This window comes from Penicillium soppii (assembly GCF_028829465.1).
Source record: "Penicillium soppii strain IBT 18220 chromosome Unknown utg000003l, whole genome shotgun sequence".
Lineage (NCBI taxonomy): Eukaryota > Fungi > Ascomycota > Eurotiomycetes > Eurotiales > Aspergillaceae > Penicillium > Penicillium soppii.
The window spans coordinates 2932434-2946204 of NW_026643233.1; the positions used below are offsets into that span (position 1 = coordinate 2932434).

Here is a 13771-nt window from a genome sequence, read left to right on the forward strand (position 1 = left end):
TGTCATAAATAGCTTTGAAGTTTCCCGAGTGTTCCTCAACGCATGGACGATGTCCATCGCACTAATCTGCTCAGGCCATGGACTGGAACTTTATGATCCAGACCACGGTCTGTTTGTCCCGAGCACAGCAGATTTTCTAGGTCACGAGACAATTTTAAGGTCATTCGAGAGTGAAGTGATTGCCAAAACATCCCTCCCGTGGAGCTTGTTTTTCATGACGAACGAGTTCACAAAGGATCAAGATCGCGCACTCCACAAGGAAATCAAGACCGAAGATCATTCGCCTTACTGGAAGGCTGGGCAAAAAGAGGTGGACGGTGCGATGGAAACGAACCCATGGAACGGACCCAAACCACCACGGAACCAAAGAGTTAAACTTAAACATACTACGACGTAGCATTGATTTCAAATCCAGCACTAAAATTTTTGCCAATGGCCTCTACCAGGCGGTACTTCCGCAACGAGAAATAAGGGATACCATTCTCACGGTGGCTCAGCAACATGATCCTTTGAACGAACACAGGCAAAGGAGCCTGTTCATTCAATCGACTCCACCCCGCACCACTCAGCTATATACAACGCAATAGCAGTCGTAATCCTCTTCAAGCTGCTAATGCTTACCCACTCGTCAAAGCCGTGGATGTTACTGCTGATCGGACCGTAGCATAAAGCCGGGATTTTGTCGTAAAGGGAATGGATGCGGGTATCAAGATATGCGGCAGTCGTAAACGATTGAAGTTCATCCCCTGTGGCTTGTTGGTGGGCCCATTGAAGAGTTTTTTCTGCCTCGCTATTGGGTTCAAGGACATATCCTTCCGAGAAGAATCCGTTCCATGTCACCGTAGGTGCATTTTTGCTGAGGAAAGCATCGTTGCATGCAACTTTCTTGACCTTGGCTTCGATTTCTTCCGCGGCTGCCTTTGCACTGACGCCAGGGAATATAGCTATACGGAAGTCAATGCGACACCAGGCCGGTACTGATGAAGCCCAGTCGCCAGCATTGACCTTGGCAACATTCAGGTCTGCAGGTGATTCAGATTAGATGGGGACAACGCCGAGAAACAGTTTCAATCATACTCAATGGGTGGTTCTCGTTTTCAAAATGCAGTCTGCCAACTTTGTTCTCATTCCACTCCTTTTCCAGTTCTCTCAATCCTCCTACTACCCTCCAACATGCATCGATGGCATTCGTACCGGTGGACATATCCCTTACATGAACTGGAATTCCCTTGACCTCAATCTGAAACCACAGGACACCTGTGTTTGCACGTACGAGCTTCTCGTCCATAGGCTCTGGAATGATCACTGCATCCGCCCGGTATCCTTTCAAATGGGTCAAAAGCGTTCCATTTCCAGTTGATTCCTCCTCAACAACCGACTCTAAGATTACTTTAGAGGCGGGCTGCATTCCAATTCGGCGAAGGGCATCCAACGCGAAAAGATTCGCTGCACTTCCAGCTCTCATATCAGCGCCTCCTCGGCCATAAAGCCGATCGCCTTCGATATCACCACTATAGGGATCGCGAGTCCAGAGATCAATGGGTCCTGTTGGAACCACATCGATGTGCGCGTTGAGAATAAGACTCTTGCCATCCTTAGCCTGGAATTTGGGTTCATGTACTCCAACAACGATTGGTGCCTTAGAGTGCTCGGCACTAAACCGGCCTGCTCCTTCATGCTGCGACAGGAGTTTCTCGTCCATTTCGAGCTTCACGGGATTATATCCGCGCTCCGAGAATTGGTCATACACCAAGGACTGAACTTCGAATTCTTGACCGCGCTGGCCGCCAGTCCTGATCAGCAGTTGAGTATAAGCAAGCTGGTCATCGAATCCCTTGGCGACTGACTCGGCAATGGACGCAGCTATCTCCGAAGAAATCTTAGGCATTTTGATGTCTTCTTCGCAAATCGAAATTTTTCCAAAGATGGTTATTAAAGAACCTGCACAATTTGGAAATGCCGAATGGACATGTCTTGTCGACTTTCAACATTAATCCCGACACAAAATGCAAGCTTATCTAGTTCATCTTCGGATGGACTTTCCAAAACACGTTAGCTACAGTGCGGGCAGCAAAAGTGGATCTGATGATTCAGGCAGCAATAGAATATTCAGGCATCATTGACCCCTCAGCACTAACTAAACACCCAGACTACAGCATAGCACCAAACACAATAATATCAGCTTTTAAGAGTAAACCTCACCATTGCGAAGGTCGTTCACTGTGGGGGTCCAATTTATTTTGAGACGAAATCTGGTTCAGATGCACTTTGAAATCACAGAGGATAGCCTCGCCTCCGAATATGAGAGTGTCCGCAATATTCCACAAAAAGTTGGGGTAATTCTTGTACTCTTTCTTGGGCTGGTATAGAACGACTTGAAATACTTTAACTTCGTTACTCCCTATAACAATTACTTTTAATGGACTTGGAGAGTTGCCCCGCTGCCCATACAGAAATCTATCGGAAACTCCACCGAGGCTACAAAACCGCATCTTCAGTCCCAGATGTTAAATCATATGTTTCTCGGATTTACGGTAGAAATGTGGGACGAACAGAAAGAATGCATACGTTGTATACCAAAGATCCCATATACTATCACCACATACGCCATGTCCCGCATCCCCACGTCTCACGTCCCACATACCCCAGAACGATGCCCTATATCTGAAATATATGTCCTCTGAACCTATTTCAACCACCGTTTTTCTGTTCTTGTCTGTCCAAAGACTTCATTGATTCTGCTTCCATACCATCAAAATGCCTTCCTGGACACACCTTGTTCGTTTCATCGCTGTCGAGGACAGCCAGGTTCATCTCGGCCAATTGGTCGATACAACCCGGGATGTGGGACTCGATAGCATCGATGGGGTGGAGATCGCGGTCAAGGTTATCGAGGGTACGATCTTTGATGGAAAAGTTACAGAGGAGATTCTGCATGTGAAACAGGTCAGCTTTTTGTCTTCAGCCTTTCTTAAACAGGGACGAATATTGATATACAGCCACTACAGCTCCTTGCGCCGGTGACAAAGCAGCAATGTAGTTATATCCGCTGCCTAGGCCTCAACTATATGGATCATGCACAAGAAGCCAACTTGCCTCTCCCCAAAGCTCCGATTCTCTTTACCAAGCCACGCACTGCTCTCGCAGGTCCTTACCCTGCTACTATCAATATCCCGAAGTGTGCGCAGGATGGCAGCAGTGACTATGAAGCTGAGCTATGTCTGGTGATTGGAAAAACGGGTAGAGACATTCCCGAAGAGGAGGCTCTGGACTATGTTTTGGGATATACTGCCTCCAATGATGTCTCTGCTCGTACTTTGCAAATGATCACGGCGCAGTGGTCTTTCTCGAAAGGTCTTGATGGAAGCTGTCCTATCGGTAGGGAGATTTATCAACTATGTCCCAATTATCGTCGCTAACTAGGGCCGATCATAGGACCTGTCCTCGTGGCATCCTCCGCAATCAAAGACCCACAAACTCTTTCAATCAAAGCTAGTCACAACGGCAGAACTGTTCAAGATGGGAAAACCAAAGACATGATTTTCAATATCAAGAAGCAAATCTCATACCTTTCGCAAGGTACCACGCTCGAAGCAGGAACACTGTTCTTGACTGGAACTCCTGCTGGCATTGGGTATTTCCGGGAGCCAAGAGTTGTTCTCCAAGATGGCGATGAGATCTCAGTCAAGATCGATCAAATTGGAACTCTTGTCAACAAAGTTCGTTATGACAGTCGCTAAAAATGCAATGTATGTATATTTTTAGTTTTATATAGATCATTTTGAAGAATTAACTCTTTATCCGCTTCGAAAATTAAGCAACAGACTGTCAACTACATATGTAGCAACGTAACTATAAAACTAGTGGGACCGACCATGCATAGCATGTGGGACCGATTTTGTGGGACCGTTGAAAAGTGTGCGTACCATTCTTGGAATCCTCGTTAGCATCTCTGCTAAATGGAGCTGGAGAAGATCAAATCAAACTCTTGAGGCTACAAAATCCGGTATAAAATTGAAAGCTAGACAAGTTGATGGTGCTAGGTAGCACGGGGTTCTGACTGCGACGCTCGCTTGGGTGCAGCAAATTCACTGTCAATATATAATGCATTGGTCATGCTAAATAACCTACCACGATTAACATTATCAGGTAATAGGCCGCATGATATATTAATAAACTGGCTATTATCATAATGGTTATCAAGTAAATAACATAAAAGACGTAAATCGCGGGATAAACTTCTAGATTAGGAAACTTGGATCATCCGACGGAGCCGCCTCGGCGTATATGGGTTACCGCTTCCCCCTGCCCTTGGCGACTCACTAGCCCTAGACTGCCCCGTCCCGCCACTTCTCTACTTCATCCCTCGAGCGGTTACCACATCATGACCAAACGTCTCCGGACTCATCGCGAACGCACATGTTCCTGGTGCTTCAAATCTTTCACTAAAGATGAGCATTTTACACGCCATGTCAGAACCCACACCAGGGAAAAACCCTTCATCTGTACCATCTGTAGAAAAGCCTTTAGTCGCCAGTGTGTGCCATTGCGTTTATCTATAGTCAGTCCATTACTGACCAGAAGTTAGTGATTCTCTTCTACGGCATTTGCGATGCCATCGATCATCTAGTATCCCTCCAACTGGTGCGGCCCACAGCACAGAAAGTGATGCCATACACCTGCCACTTGATCCCCACAATCAGGAAGTATTTCCATCCAACCACAACTATTCAATGGGCGTTCATGAATCCCCACCACCTCCAGATGGACGTTCTCCGATGGAAGTGAGGTATCGAAATGTCTCAAATATCCAACCAGTATCCTGTTCACCTGTTAATCTGTCGCAACATCCGACCGCGCTCCGAGCAAATATCGAAGAGTTGACCCAGGAGAGGCATGGAGAAGTAGCTGGGTTACCGACCCCAAATTTGCAGCCTCATATAGGGCGACTTAATTCATCTCTGCATGATTCCGGTCAAGATGAGTCGTGGGTTTTTAGCAACTCGAGTACCCAAATACCCGCATGGTTTGCAGACGACGATTTTGACCTCACAGCTCTCAATTCGGAGATCTTGACCTCGACTGCTAATTGGTTTCCTTTGGAAAATGCTAGCCAGTACCAGCACGAGCACGAGCCAGTAAGCCAGACTTCACGACCGCTTGTGGAGGAAATGCTTTCTTCTCGAGAGGCAAGGGTCCAAATCCATTGGTACACGTTTGTGGGGACGTCGCGGACTGGCCACATCACCCCGGAGGTAGGCCCAGAACAGACACAAGTGGATGAAGCATACCGCGCTAGCCTGGCTGCGAAGCTTCAACCGCATATACCTGTCCTGCCTCTTCCATCCACGGATTTCCTGGTACGCTTACTTCATTAAATTTGGCTTATTCTCGACTAAACTGACTAGAATCTCTGCATTCATATGTACTTCACCAAATTTCACCCCTCATTCCCCATTGTACATGCTCCAACATTCCGGCCATCTTCTAAAAGCTCATTATTATTGCTATCCATCTGCTCCATTGGAAGCCTGTTTGTGGGATCTTCGCATGCGGCATCGCAAGGAGTAAAGATCTTCGAGACTCTCAACAAAGCAATACTATCATCAGTTCGTTGCAGTTATAAGATCCACTGATAATTTTAACTGACTACATATAGTGGGAAAGATATTTCTCAAAAGAAAGACCCGAAACGATTGCCATGATCCAAGCGGCTCTCATTGGACAGACATTTGGGCTCCTATCAGGTGTGAGTAAAACGTATCTCCGAATAGTTCAGTGTCTAATAGGGTCAGAGGCGGAAAGATCTGCTCACTGCGCAGACATTTCATGGAACACTGGTTGCGGTAGGTCAGGCACGACTCGCCATTTTGAGCCCCGCTAATAGATTAGGTAGTGGGCTAGTAGAGCAACTATATCTACGTTGAAGAGAGGATGTGGCGATATAAGCTTGAATGAAGTTTCTCACACACCAGCGAAGGCCTGGAAAAAGTGGATTCAGGCAGAAGAACAGAACCGGTAGGTGGAATGAAGGAATATGTTATATTCTAGTTACTTATCCTACATCTCTAGACTCCTTGCGGGAATACGTATTCATGATGTCGAGATCTCAGAGCTGTTTCTGACAGATCCATATATGCGCCATTCATCCGAAAAGCTTCCACTGTTGTCGGATGACGACCTCTGGGCTGCAACAGTTGAAGACTGGAGCCGAAGGGTCACTAGTCGCTTATCAGACTCCAATGCGCATGAATTCTGCCTGCGTTGCCCAGAGACAACAGCCAACCATGACCTTTTATCACTTTCCACCCCTCCGAACAATGGCCTCCAAGCCTATGTCGAACTCGAAGGACTTGCCGCATCGGCCATTGAAGCCAAAAGTTCCCATGACTCAAGCCAACTCAATTCCCTTGAAGCTGTGTTGATGAAATTTTATGAGTCGCACATCAGATTAAACAAAAGACAGACACCCGATCCGTACTGTCTACTTGTTCTATGGCACTCGATCTTCATCTCATTATACGCCAACACAAACCGCCTAGAGCTAGTAATCGGCAAAGAAGGATTCAATGAGGCTCAAGATCACGTAGCGTACGTACGCTCATGGGCCTCATCTGTTGATGGCCAACGCTGCGCTCTCCACGCTGCACTTATCCTACGCGAGCTAGGGCAGGAGAAAATAAGCACCGAGCCCCCGATGCACATCCCTCGAATAATATTCCGCGCGACTCTTGTTTGGTTTTGCTATACTAGTTTTGGATCAGATACGGCGACCCCGCGTCGGAACATGGTTTTCCCAGAGTTGCAGAAGATTGGCGTTAATTCTGAGACGCTGCTATTTGAAGCGAATGGGTTCAAGCTCTTCCGCCCAACCACGCCGGAGTCAAGTACTTTCTGCGGATTGGTGGATATCTTGCCAAGGATTGGCCATTGGGGGATTTCACAGTTATTGGGTTCAATTTTGAATTTGCTGCTTCCCGACGTCAAAGACAATGAGAGATATGCTAGATAACAGGCGTACTCAGAAGATAATCTACTTCAAAGCTATGTGCACTGCATGTGACTGTATCAATCCAGACTTTCATACTAGGTGAAGCATTAATTGTGCAGTTGGTTCTAAATCTTGCCATTGATTCCATGGAAACGAGGTCGCTAACGCAGATATGCCACCGCTTCAGAAATCACTTTCTCAAGCTGGGAGACCTCGTTGCAAGCAGCATATACAAATCGATCAGGTCGAACAAGCACGAACTTGGCCGCCGCCAGTGCCTTCGAAAGATAGAACGGATCGTATTGCTCCGGCTCCGGTCGTCCACGGCACAATGAGGACCCAGCGAACTCTTCCCCAGTAGCTAGACAGTAGATGGAAGACTTGTCCTTTACGACCGCGCTATTCGAGTCGAGTCCAAACCCCTCGATGAGATATGTAATCTCGTCACCATAAATCTCCCCCTTTGAGATATCCTCAACATCAGACACGGCGTCGCGAGCAGCAGCCAGCTCATCCAAATCTTTCAGGTAGACAAGCAACTGGAAGAGACTCTTTTTTTTCTTCCGAAAATAACATCATCTGAGAAGAACACCTTCCCCGACCCACCAATAGGTTTACAATAAACCTGCGGAAGACAAAGACCACCCCTTAGCGTCGGATCAAAGGGTAATCCGGGCGAGTATTTATACTGCACCAGGCCTTCCTTTCTGCGACCAAGCCTGAGAGCATGCCTCCAACTTGGAACGAAGTGCATGAAATACAGATACCAATCGCGCATAAAGATCTTTATAGGATTGCCTTCTGTCACGAACTTGCCATTTTCGATCGTTGAAGAGAGAGATCTCTCCAGCTGCTGCTTGCGCTCAAGATACCAGCCCGACAACACCTCTTCGTGATTGCTTGGCTTGCTTGATGGTTGGCGTCGGCAGAGTAGGACGAGGCGCCAGGCTAGCGAAACGGCATCACGGAAGCCGGAGGCGATTCCTTGGCCACCAACTAATAATTCTTTGGTCAATATCAATTCATGAAGAGAATTCAGAAATGCTTACATGGTGGGAATACATGTGCTGCATCGCCGCAAAGCACTACACGGCCATGTGACCATTTATTACAGATTCGTGCGGAGAAGCGGAACGGTCTTGATCGAAGGACACGAATGCAGTCTTCTGGGAACTGGATGTCTTGCATTAGTCTGTATAAGGTTAGTATGTTTTTAGTGTTGTTATTCGGATGCTTACCCATATCGACTCCCTGGGTGTGTGATGTAAGGAAAGACGACTTTCTCAACGTTCTCAGCATTGGACATTTGCTCTCCATCCTCGCCAGGAAGAACCACAAACTCAAAGCGCCAGAGTCTGTCGGATGGTGGCCCAAACCGACCACATACAGCGGGGCGCTCCGGATTGCAAATAAACCTGAAGTTCTCTGGGAAAAAGAGGTCATACACTTGCTGAGAAGTGTGTCCCTGTTGCCATAGGGGGAATTCGGGATGCGTCTTCTCCGTAGGGAGTGATATTTCCCAGTTCAGTGCCACCCAGGTTTCGTCGTAGAACGATCTACAGCGCGCTCAGTATTTACACGCAGTGAATGAAATCACAGAGACAACATGACTTACTGATGCGCCTGTTCCATATGAATTCCCAAAGGTTCCAGGAAATTCTTCCTGGTAAAGCCAGTTTTGCCATCAGCACCAACCAGGAAGCGAGATTTTACATTGTGTGTTTTCCCTTGCGCATCGCGGTATCGAGAGTAGACATGATCCCCCTCTTCGCGAATATCAACTATGCTGGAGTTGGTCTGGAGCTGACAGAAGCTGGATGAGGTCATTGCCAGTCTGAGATATTTCTCGAGGATTGGTTGTTTGTGACATATGAAACCAACATGGCCAGTTCCACCCTCAGTCTGCATGGCATATGTTAGCCTGAAAGACATTTACCGAAGTCAAAGCGATATGCACCGTTCCGTAATCCATTTCTAAAAAGGGCTTCTTGTCGAGGACTTTTTCCTTTCCTCCAATGAACTTGAACTTTCGCATGTCTAACATCCCGTTTAGCAAAGGTGAAGAGACAGAACATCCCAGACTATTTATCCTTACAAGTGCCAATTTCAGAGTAAATCTGGTCATAGATGCCAATACCCTGAAGCATTCGAATACCATCCTCGTCTAGCGCAATTCCTCGTGGATCCGTAGTGATTTCAGCCTCCTTCTCAATCACAAGATGCGGAATGGACATCTGCCCGAGATACGCAGACAACATCGCCCCGGTCGGGCCACAGCCACAGATGACCACATCAGTAGTCACATACTCTTCATTGGCCATTTTACTGCGGAGGCTATCTGTTGTTGCTTTCAAATATAAATTAGTAAACGTTTCAGCTTGGTAGGCAAATGTCGCGTCAGAAGCACTCGGTGCCTAGGTTGACCATCAATGTCGGGCGTATGGATTTGATGCATTTAGTTATCCCTTGACTGTGGGATGTTTATGGAATGCTTTATGTCCATGAGTTCCCCGTGCATTGGCTCACATTTGTGAGTATATCCGTATTCCCGCATATGAAGCTGATTCCTGTGGAGTCTGGCGAATAATGTCCCACGGGGAAATGGAGTGTGGGAATGCGGAGGTGTCTAGGGCGGGACCTTTGAGGGACCTTGTGGGACAAATAGAGCCATGACGATAAATATAGAAACAGAATACAAAATGTCCTTTTGAAGTTAATTATAGGTTTTCCAACCCTAGTCAAGGCCAGACATACTGGGCTCAAGTTATCGAAATGGTATGTCTTGATTAATCACTTTTGGATTTCGACACTAACCCAGTGAGTGCACTAGACAATCCAAGCAAACCACGGTGCCTCTATTGCAGATATCATTGCGATCGGACCTGCGTCTGAAGGCGTGCAGGCATGGCGAGAGAGATGCGGAATCAAGACGGAGTCTCAGATCCGTCTGGTTAAGCTAGCGCATATGCGCTACCAACACCCCAATCTAGACGAGATCACTCTCTTCCTCGAAGGTATTCCACTCATTCCTGTTTGACTTGAATATCCCTATTAAAATCACTACAGACTTTGGTATGATCATTGCAAAGAAGACTGATAATGAAATTTGGTATCGGGGCTATGGAATAGACCCCTACGTTTACTATGCGAAGAAAGGTCCTAAGAAGTTCCTCAGCGGTGCCTTTCAGGTTGAATCTTACCAGGACCTGCAGAGGTGAGTAGCGCGAAAACGAGGAGAGAAAAAAAGGATTAGTACAACGCTAATTCTTTTGTAGGGCGACAAACCTACCAAACGCCGGCGAGATACAGGAGCTCAATCATGCCCCGGGTGGAGGCTACATGGTGACTTTAGAAGACCCCGAAGGATTTGGAATAAGCTTATTCTGGGGACAAACGCCAGCTACCCCCGGCGCATATCCAGAGAAGCTCGAGATCAACTATGAGACTGAAAAGCCAAGAGTCCGTAGGTTCCAGCGGTTCCAACCCGGTCCTGCTGCAGTTCATAAGGTGAACCATTTCTTTTCTGTCACTCTGTTCTTTCTGTGTTACTCAAGAAACTAATAAGTTTTCCAGCTCGGCCATTACGGCGTCTGCACTACAAATTTTGAAGTCCTTGTCGACTTTTACACGAAGAACTTCAACATCGTCCCCACAGATTTTCTCTACGTCGAGGTTGAAGGAAGCAAAAAGAACGTCGCGCTGTTTGCCCATATCGACCGCGGTGACAAGCACGTTGACCACCATTCATTCTTCATGAGCTCAAACCCAACAACTCACGTACACCACTGCTCATTCGAAGTCCACGATTTTGACACACAGAAGCTGGGCCACCAGTGGCTTGCAAATAAGAATTATAAGTCGGTCTGGGGGGTTGGTCGGCATATTCTTGGTAGTCAGATCTTTGACTACTGGTGGGATACTACAGGGAACATGATTGAGCATTATGCTGATGGAGATTTGGTGAATGACCAAACACCGATAGGGTATGGACCCGCGGGTGATGAGTCTCTGGCTGTCTGGGGGCCTGAAGTACCATCTTGGTTCTTGCAGTGATAGATTTGTAGAGTAATGCTGTTACTTTGAAGAAATAACTAGCAATCGTCAAATGTGTGTTTTGTTTGGCTTCCTATCTGTTGCGAGTATAGAGGCAATGCCAGTTCAACCCCGCTTTCCCTTTTAAGGCTGTTGTATATGGGCAATACGATAGCTTCAAGATAAATTAAAAGAACTGACAACGCCAGTGTTTTAACTTTACGAGATTCATTCATATTAGCTCACTACGTTCGCAATCCACTATTATAATGTCTATATTCGACATCCTTGACATCAGTATCACTAACATTGAATACAAATGATTAATTATCTGCCATGTTTCCTCTAATCGTATGAACAGTCACATACGACCATAGGGTGCGGAAAACAGATGTGCGGCCATGTTGAGTGTGGCCTACCAATTGCTTTGGTGAGGACTAAAACCTATCCATATCATTAGCAATCCCGTGCCCCATAATCATTCCGATCCCCGCGCCCCTGAGCGCGCTTCTGCTCGTCTTCACTGCGAATACTCGTCAAATATTTACGGAATCGATTAGACATCTCTAGCACCTTTTGGAAATGGGCTTTAGTGACAATCGTCACCAGTGACTCATTATATTCCGGATCTTCCTCGCTCTCGAACTCCGCCAGCGTGATAGCCGTCTGCAGCGCATTGCGAATATCCTGCCCGTTGAGTTGTGTCTCGCTGGTGGTATCGAGAACCCACTTCTTCGCGTCCGGTGCGTTCTGGATCTTACCCGCGCCCATATTCTCTGCGATTCATATTCTAGCAGAGACGAATATTGAAAACTCATTGATTTACTCATCTAGGCTATGAACAGAGGCCAGCAAGCAGAGCCCAGCGGGGGACTAATCCGGCGGCTCAGCGATGATGTCTCGCAATCTTCGCCGGGGGAACCCGTTGATCGTGCTCTGGCGGCCAAGGTGGCGTTCAACCGAAATCGAGAGCAATTCTTCCTTCGAGATTTCGGGAGAGATCGAGGCTATTTTTATCGTTCGATTTTCCATTGCGGTTTGCTCATCGTGGCAGTCGACCTGCATTAGTCGCCCCTAAAAAAAGTACGGCGCTAATTTTGGAGCCGATAAAGGGGGCCTTTCAACCTTCCCCCTTTTGTTACCCGCAATCCCCGTTACATCTTGCAAGAAGACTGCAAGCGACCACAACAGGGCTCAAGTGAAATACCATGAAATCTCCACCACAACCAGCAACAGTCTATGAGTTGGACAAATACGGCAACCCGGTGCTTCACAGCAAGGTTTCCGCGATCAGAGACCGCGTAGCCAAGAGGAACTCCACACCATATACCGGGAACAGGGCTCAGCATAGGCCTAAAAAGTCCCAGGACTGTATTATGGGCGAGTCCATGCGCAGCGGCTCGCTGGATGAGATGGTCAAGGCGTGTGGCCAGAACCCGACGTTTCCCATGACTATCTTCACTAGCAGCCAGGGCACAGATTCAGAGCGTAACGGAGTCCCTGGATGTCGATATAGAAAGATTTCTTTCCTTGGTACATATACGATTTCATTGTGGCCGTAGGCGTGATTTTGAGCTAATAGGGATACAGACGAGACTAAAGTCCTCGGTTCCAGCACAATAGATGATAGTCAACGGTTCGTTCGACTGACCGCGTTTATCACAAAGAACGATGAAGACCATATGGATCCCAAAATATACGTGGAACAACGCGTTTATGAAGGCAGGCACGACAAGATCATTGTCCATGAACTTGCGTTTGGTGGCAGAATTCAAGTTGACAAGGAGTATGTGTTTCGCGCCTGTGGCGACGAAGATAGAATTCTGGGAAAGCGCGATTTGAGGCTCCGCATCGTATCGGTAAGTTGCATTCTCAGATATCCATATGTCCAGGAGGAATCGCTGAATCCTATTCAGCTTGAGCAGGAAAGCTTCAATAACTTCCTGCGGGGTCACACGACCTACTACGGTTACAATATCATAGACTACGTCTATGTAGACGAAGAGAGTATTTCCAAGGGCTTACCGCATGAAGCATGGCGAAATAGGAGCGAAGTACCTTACAAAATATCCTTGAATGGGAAGGATCTGCAAATTCTTCTAGAGGCCAAGCAGGAGAACCGGGAAACGGTGGATGTATTATCGGGCGAGGATATCGAGCTTCTTCGACTGCGTTTTGCCGGGCAAGGACATCCCACCGAAGATAAGGTGAGCGCAGGTGATCTTGATGTCCGTGTTATCTATAGGCCTTGACGTCAGTATGGTGTTATTATAAGTGATGCTTAGGCTGTTATGTCGTATTTGGAAGAGCTTGGTAAGGAATCTACCAATCTAGATATCTCATTAAAATTGAGCATCAGAGCAACACTGTAATATATAAGTATACACACAGATTGGGGCTCAACTTAATGTTGGGGGCTCAGATGCGGGGAGCAAGCGGAAGCTCGACGCATTACGATTTAGACTTTTTCTTAAAGTTGCCTTCATTTTTAATGTTTAACAAAGCATTCATTATGCTAAAAAGAAATTAAATCTCTAACTTCGAATTGGTCTCATGGACTTAATGCAAAATCTTGTAATGGGTCTCGTAAAGTTCCTGGACATGCCGATATGCGCTGTGAGAAGATACCTTACTAAAACGGATGCTACCACCGCAAAGCCAACCGCCCCGCCATAACTAGTGAATCAACTCGGACCTCATGCTGTATCTATAGCCTCACCCATGCCTCCTGAAATATGATGGTCAATA

At 46.9% G+C, this 13771-nt stretch overlaps 7 protein-coding genes across 7 annotated transcripts; 4 read left to right on the top strand and 3 right to left on the bottom strand.

The window, feature by feature from the left end:
• Positions 1-386: 386 nt before the first annotated feature.
• Positions 387-1888, bottom strand: N7529_003243 (acetylornithine deacetylase; the record flags this gene model as incomplete). The annotated part of the gene is made up of 3 exons (XM_057238770.1): positions 387-569; positions 622-1022; positions 1078-1888. 3 exons carry the CDS (start codon positions 1886-1888, stop codon positions 387-389), a joined length of 1395 nt encoding a protein of 464 aa, XP_057101381.1.
• Positions 1889-2757: 869 nt separating this feature from the next.
• Positions 2758-3740, top strand: N7529_003244 (fumarylacetoacetate hydrolase family protein; the record flags this gene model as incomplete). Its single annotated transcript, XM_057238771.1, has 3 exons — positions 2758-2946; positions 3000-3378; positions 3436-3740. The coding sequence occupies 3 exons, from the start codon at positions 2758-2760 to the stop codon at positions 3738-3740; spliced, it is 873 nt and encodes a 290-aa protein (XP_057101382.1).
• A 644-nt stretch (positions 3741-4384) lies between these two features.
• N7529_003245 (uncharacterized protein) lies at positions 4385-7012 on the top strand (the record flags this gene model as incomplete). The annotated part of the gene is made up of 7 exons (XM_057238772.1): positions 4385-4550; positions 4585-5360; positions 5409-5609; positions 5660-5747; positions 5798-5846; positions 5908-6018; positions 6073-7012. 7 exons carry the CDS (start codon positions 4385-4387, stop codon positions 7010-7012), a joined length of 2331 nt encoding a protein of 776 aa, XP_057101383.1.
• Positions 7013-7152: 140 nt separating this feature from the next.
• Positions 7153-9312, bottom strand: N7529_003246 (putative monooxygenase; the record flags this gene model as incomplete). The annotated part of the gene is made up of 7 exons (XM_057238773.1): positions 7153-7551; positions 7617-7987; positions 8041-8183; positions 8230-8547; positions 8607-8893; positions 8949-9028; positions 9087-9312. 7 exons carry the CDS (start codon positions 9310-9312, stop codon positions 7153-7155), a joined length of 1824 nt encoding a protein of 607 aa, XP_057101384.1.
• A 451-nt stretch (positions 9313-9763) lies between these two features.
• On the top strand, positions 9764-11044 carry N7529_003247 (VOC family protein; the record flags this gene model as incomplete). Its single annotated transcript, XM_057238774.1, has 5 exons — positions 9764-9766; positions 9822-10005; positions 10058-10205; positions 10267-10498; positions 10565-11044. The coding sequence occupies 5 exons, from the start codon at positions 9764-9766 to the stop codon at positions 11042-11044; spliced, it is 1047 nt and encodes a 348-aa protein (XP_057101385.1).
• Positions 11045-11479: 435 nt separating this feature from the next.
• Positions 11480-11794, bottom strand: N7529_003248 (TOB3 (member of AAA-ATPase family); the record flags this gene model as incomplete). Its single annotated transcript, XM_057238775.1, has 1 exon — positions 11480-11794. One exon carries the CDS (start codon positions 11792-11794, stop codon positions 11480-11482), a length of 315 nt encoding a protein of 104 aa, XP_057101386.1.
• Positions 11795-12231: 437 nt separating this feature from the next.
• N7529_003249 (uncharacterized protein) lies at positions 12232-13275 on the top strand (the record flags this gene model as incomplete). The annotated part of the gene is made up of 3 exons (XM_057238776.1): positions 12232-12556; positions 12614-12882; positions 12940-13275. The coding sequence occupies 3 exons, from the start codon at positions 12232-12234 to the stop codon at positions 13273-13275; spliced, it is 930 nt and encodes a 309-aa protein (XP_057101387.1).
• Positions 13276-13771: the final 496 nt, after the last annotated feature.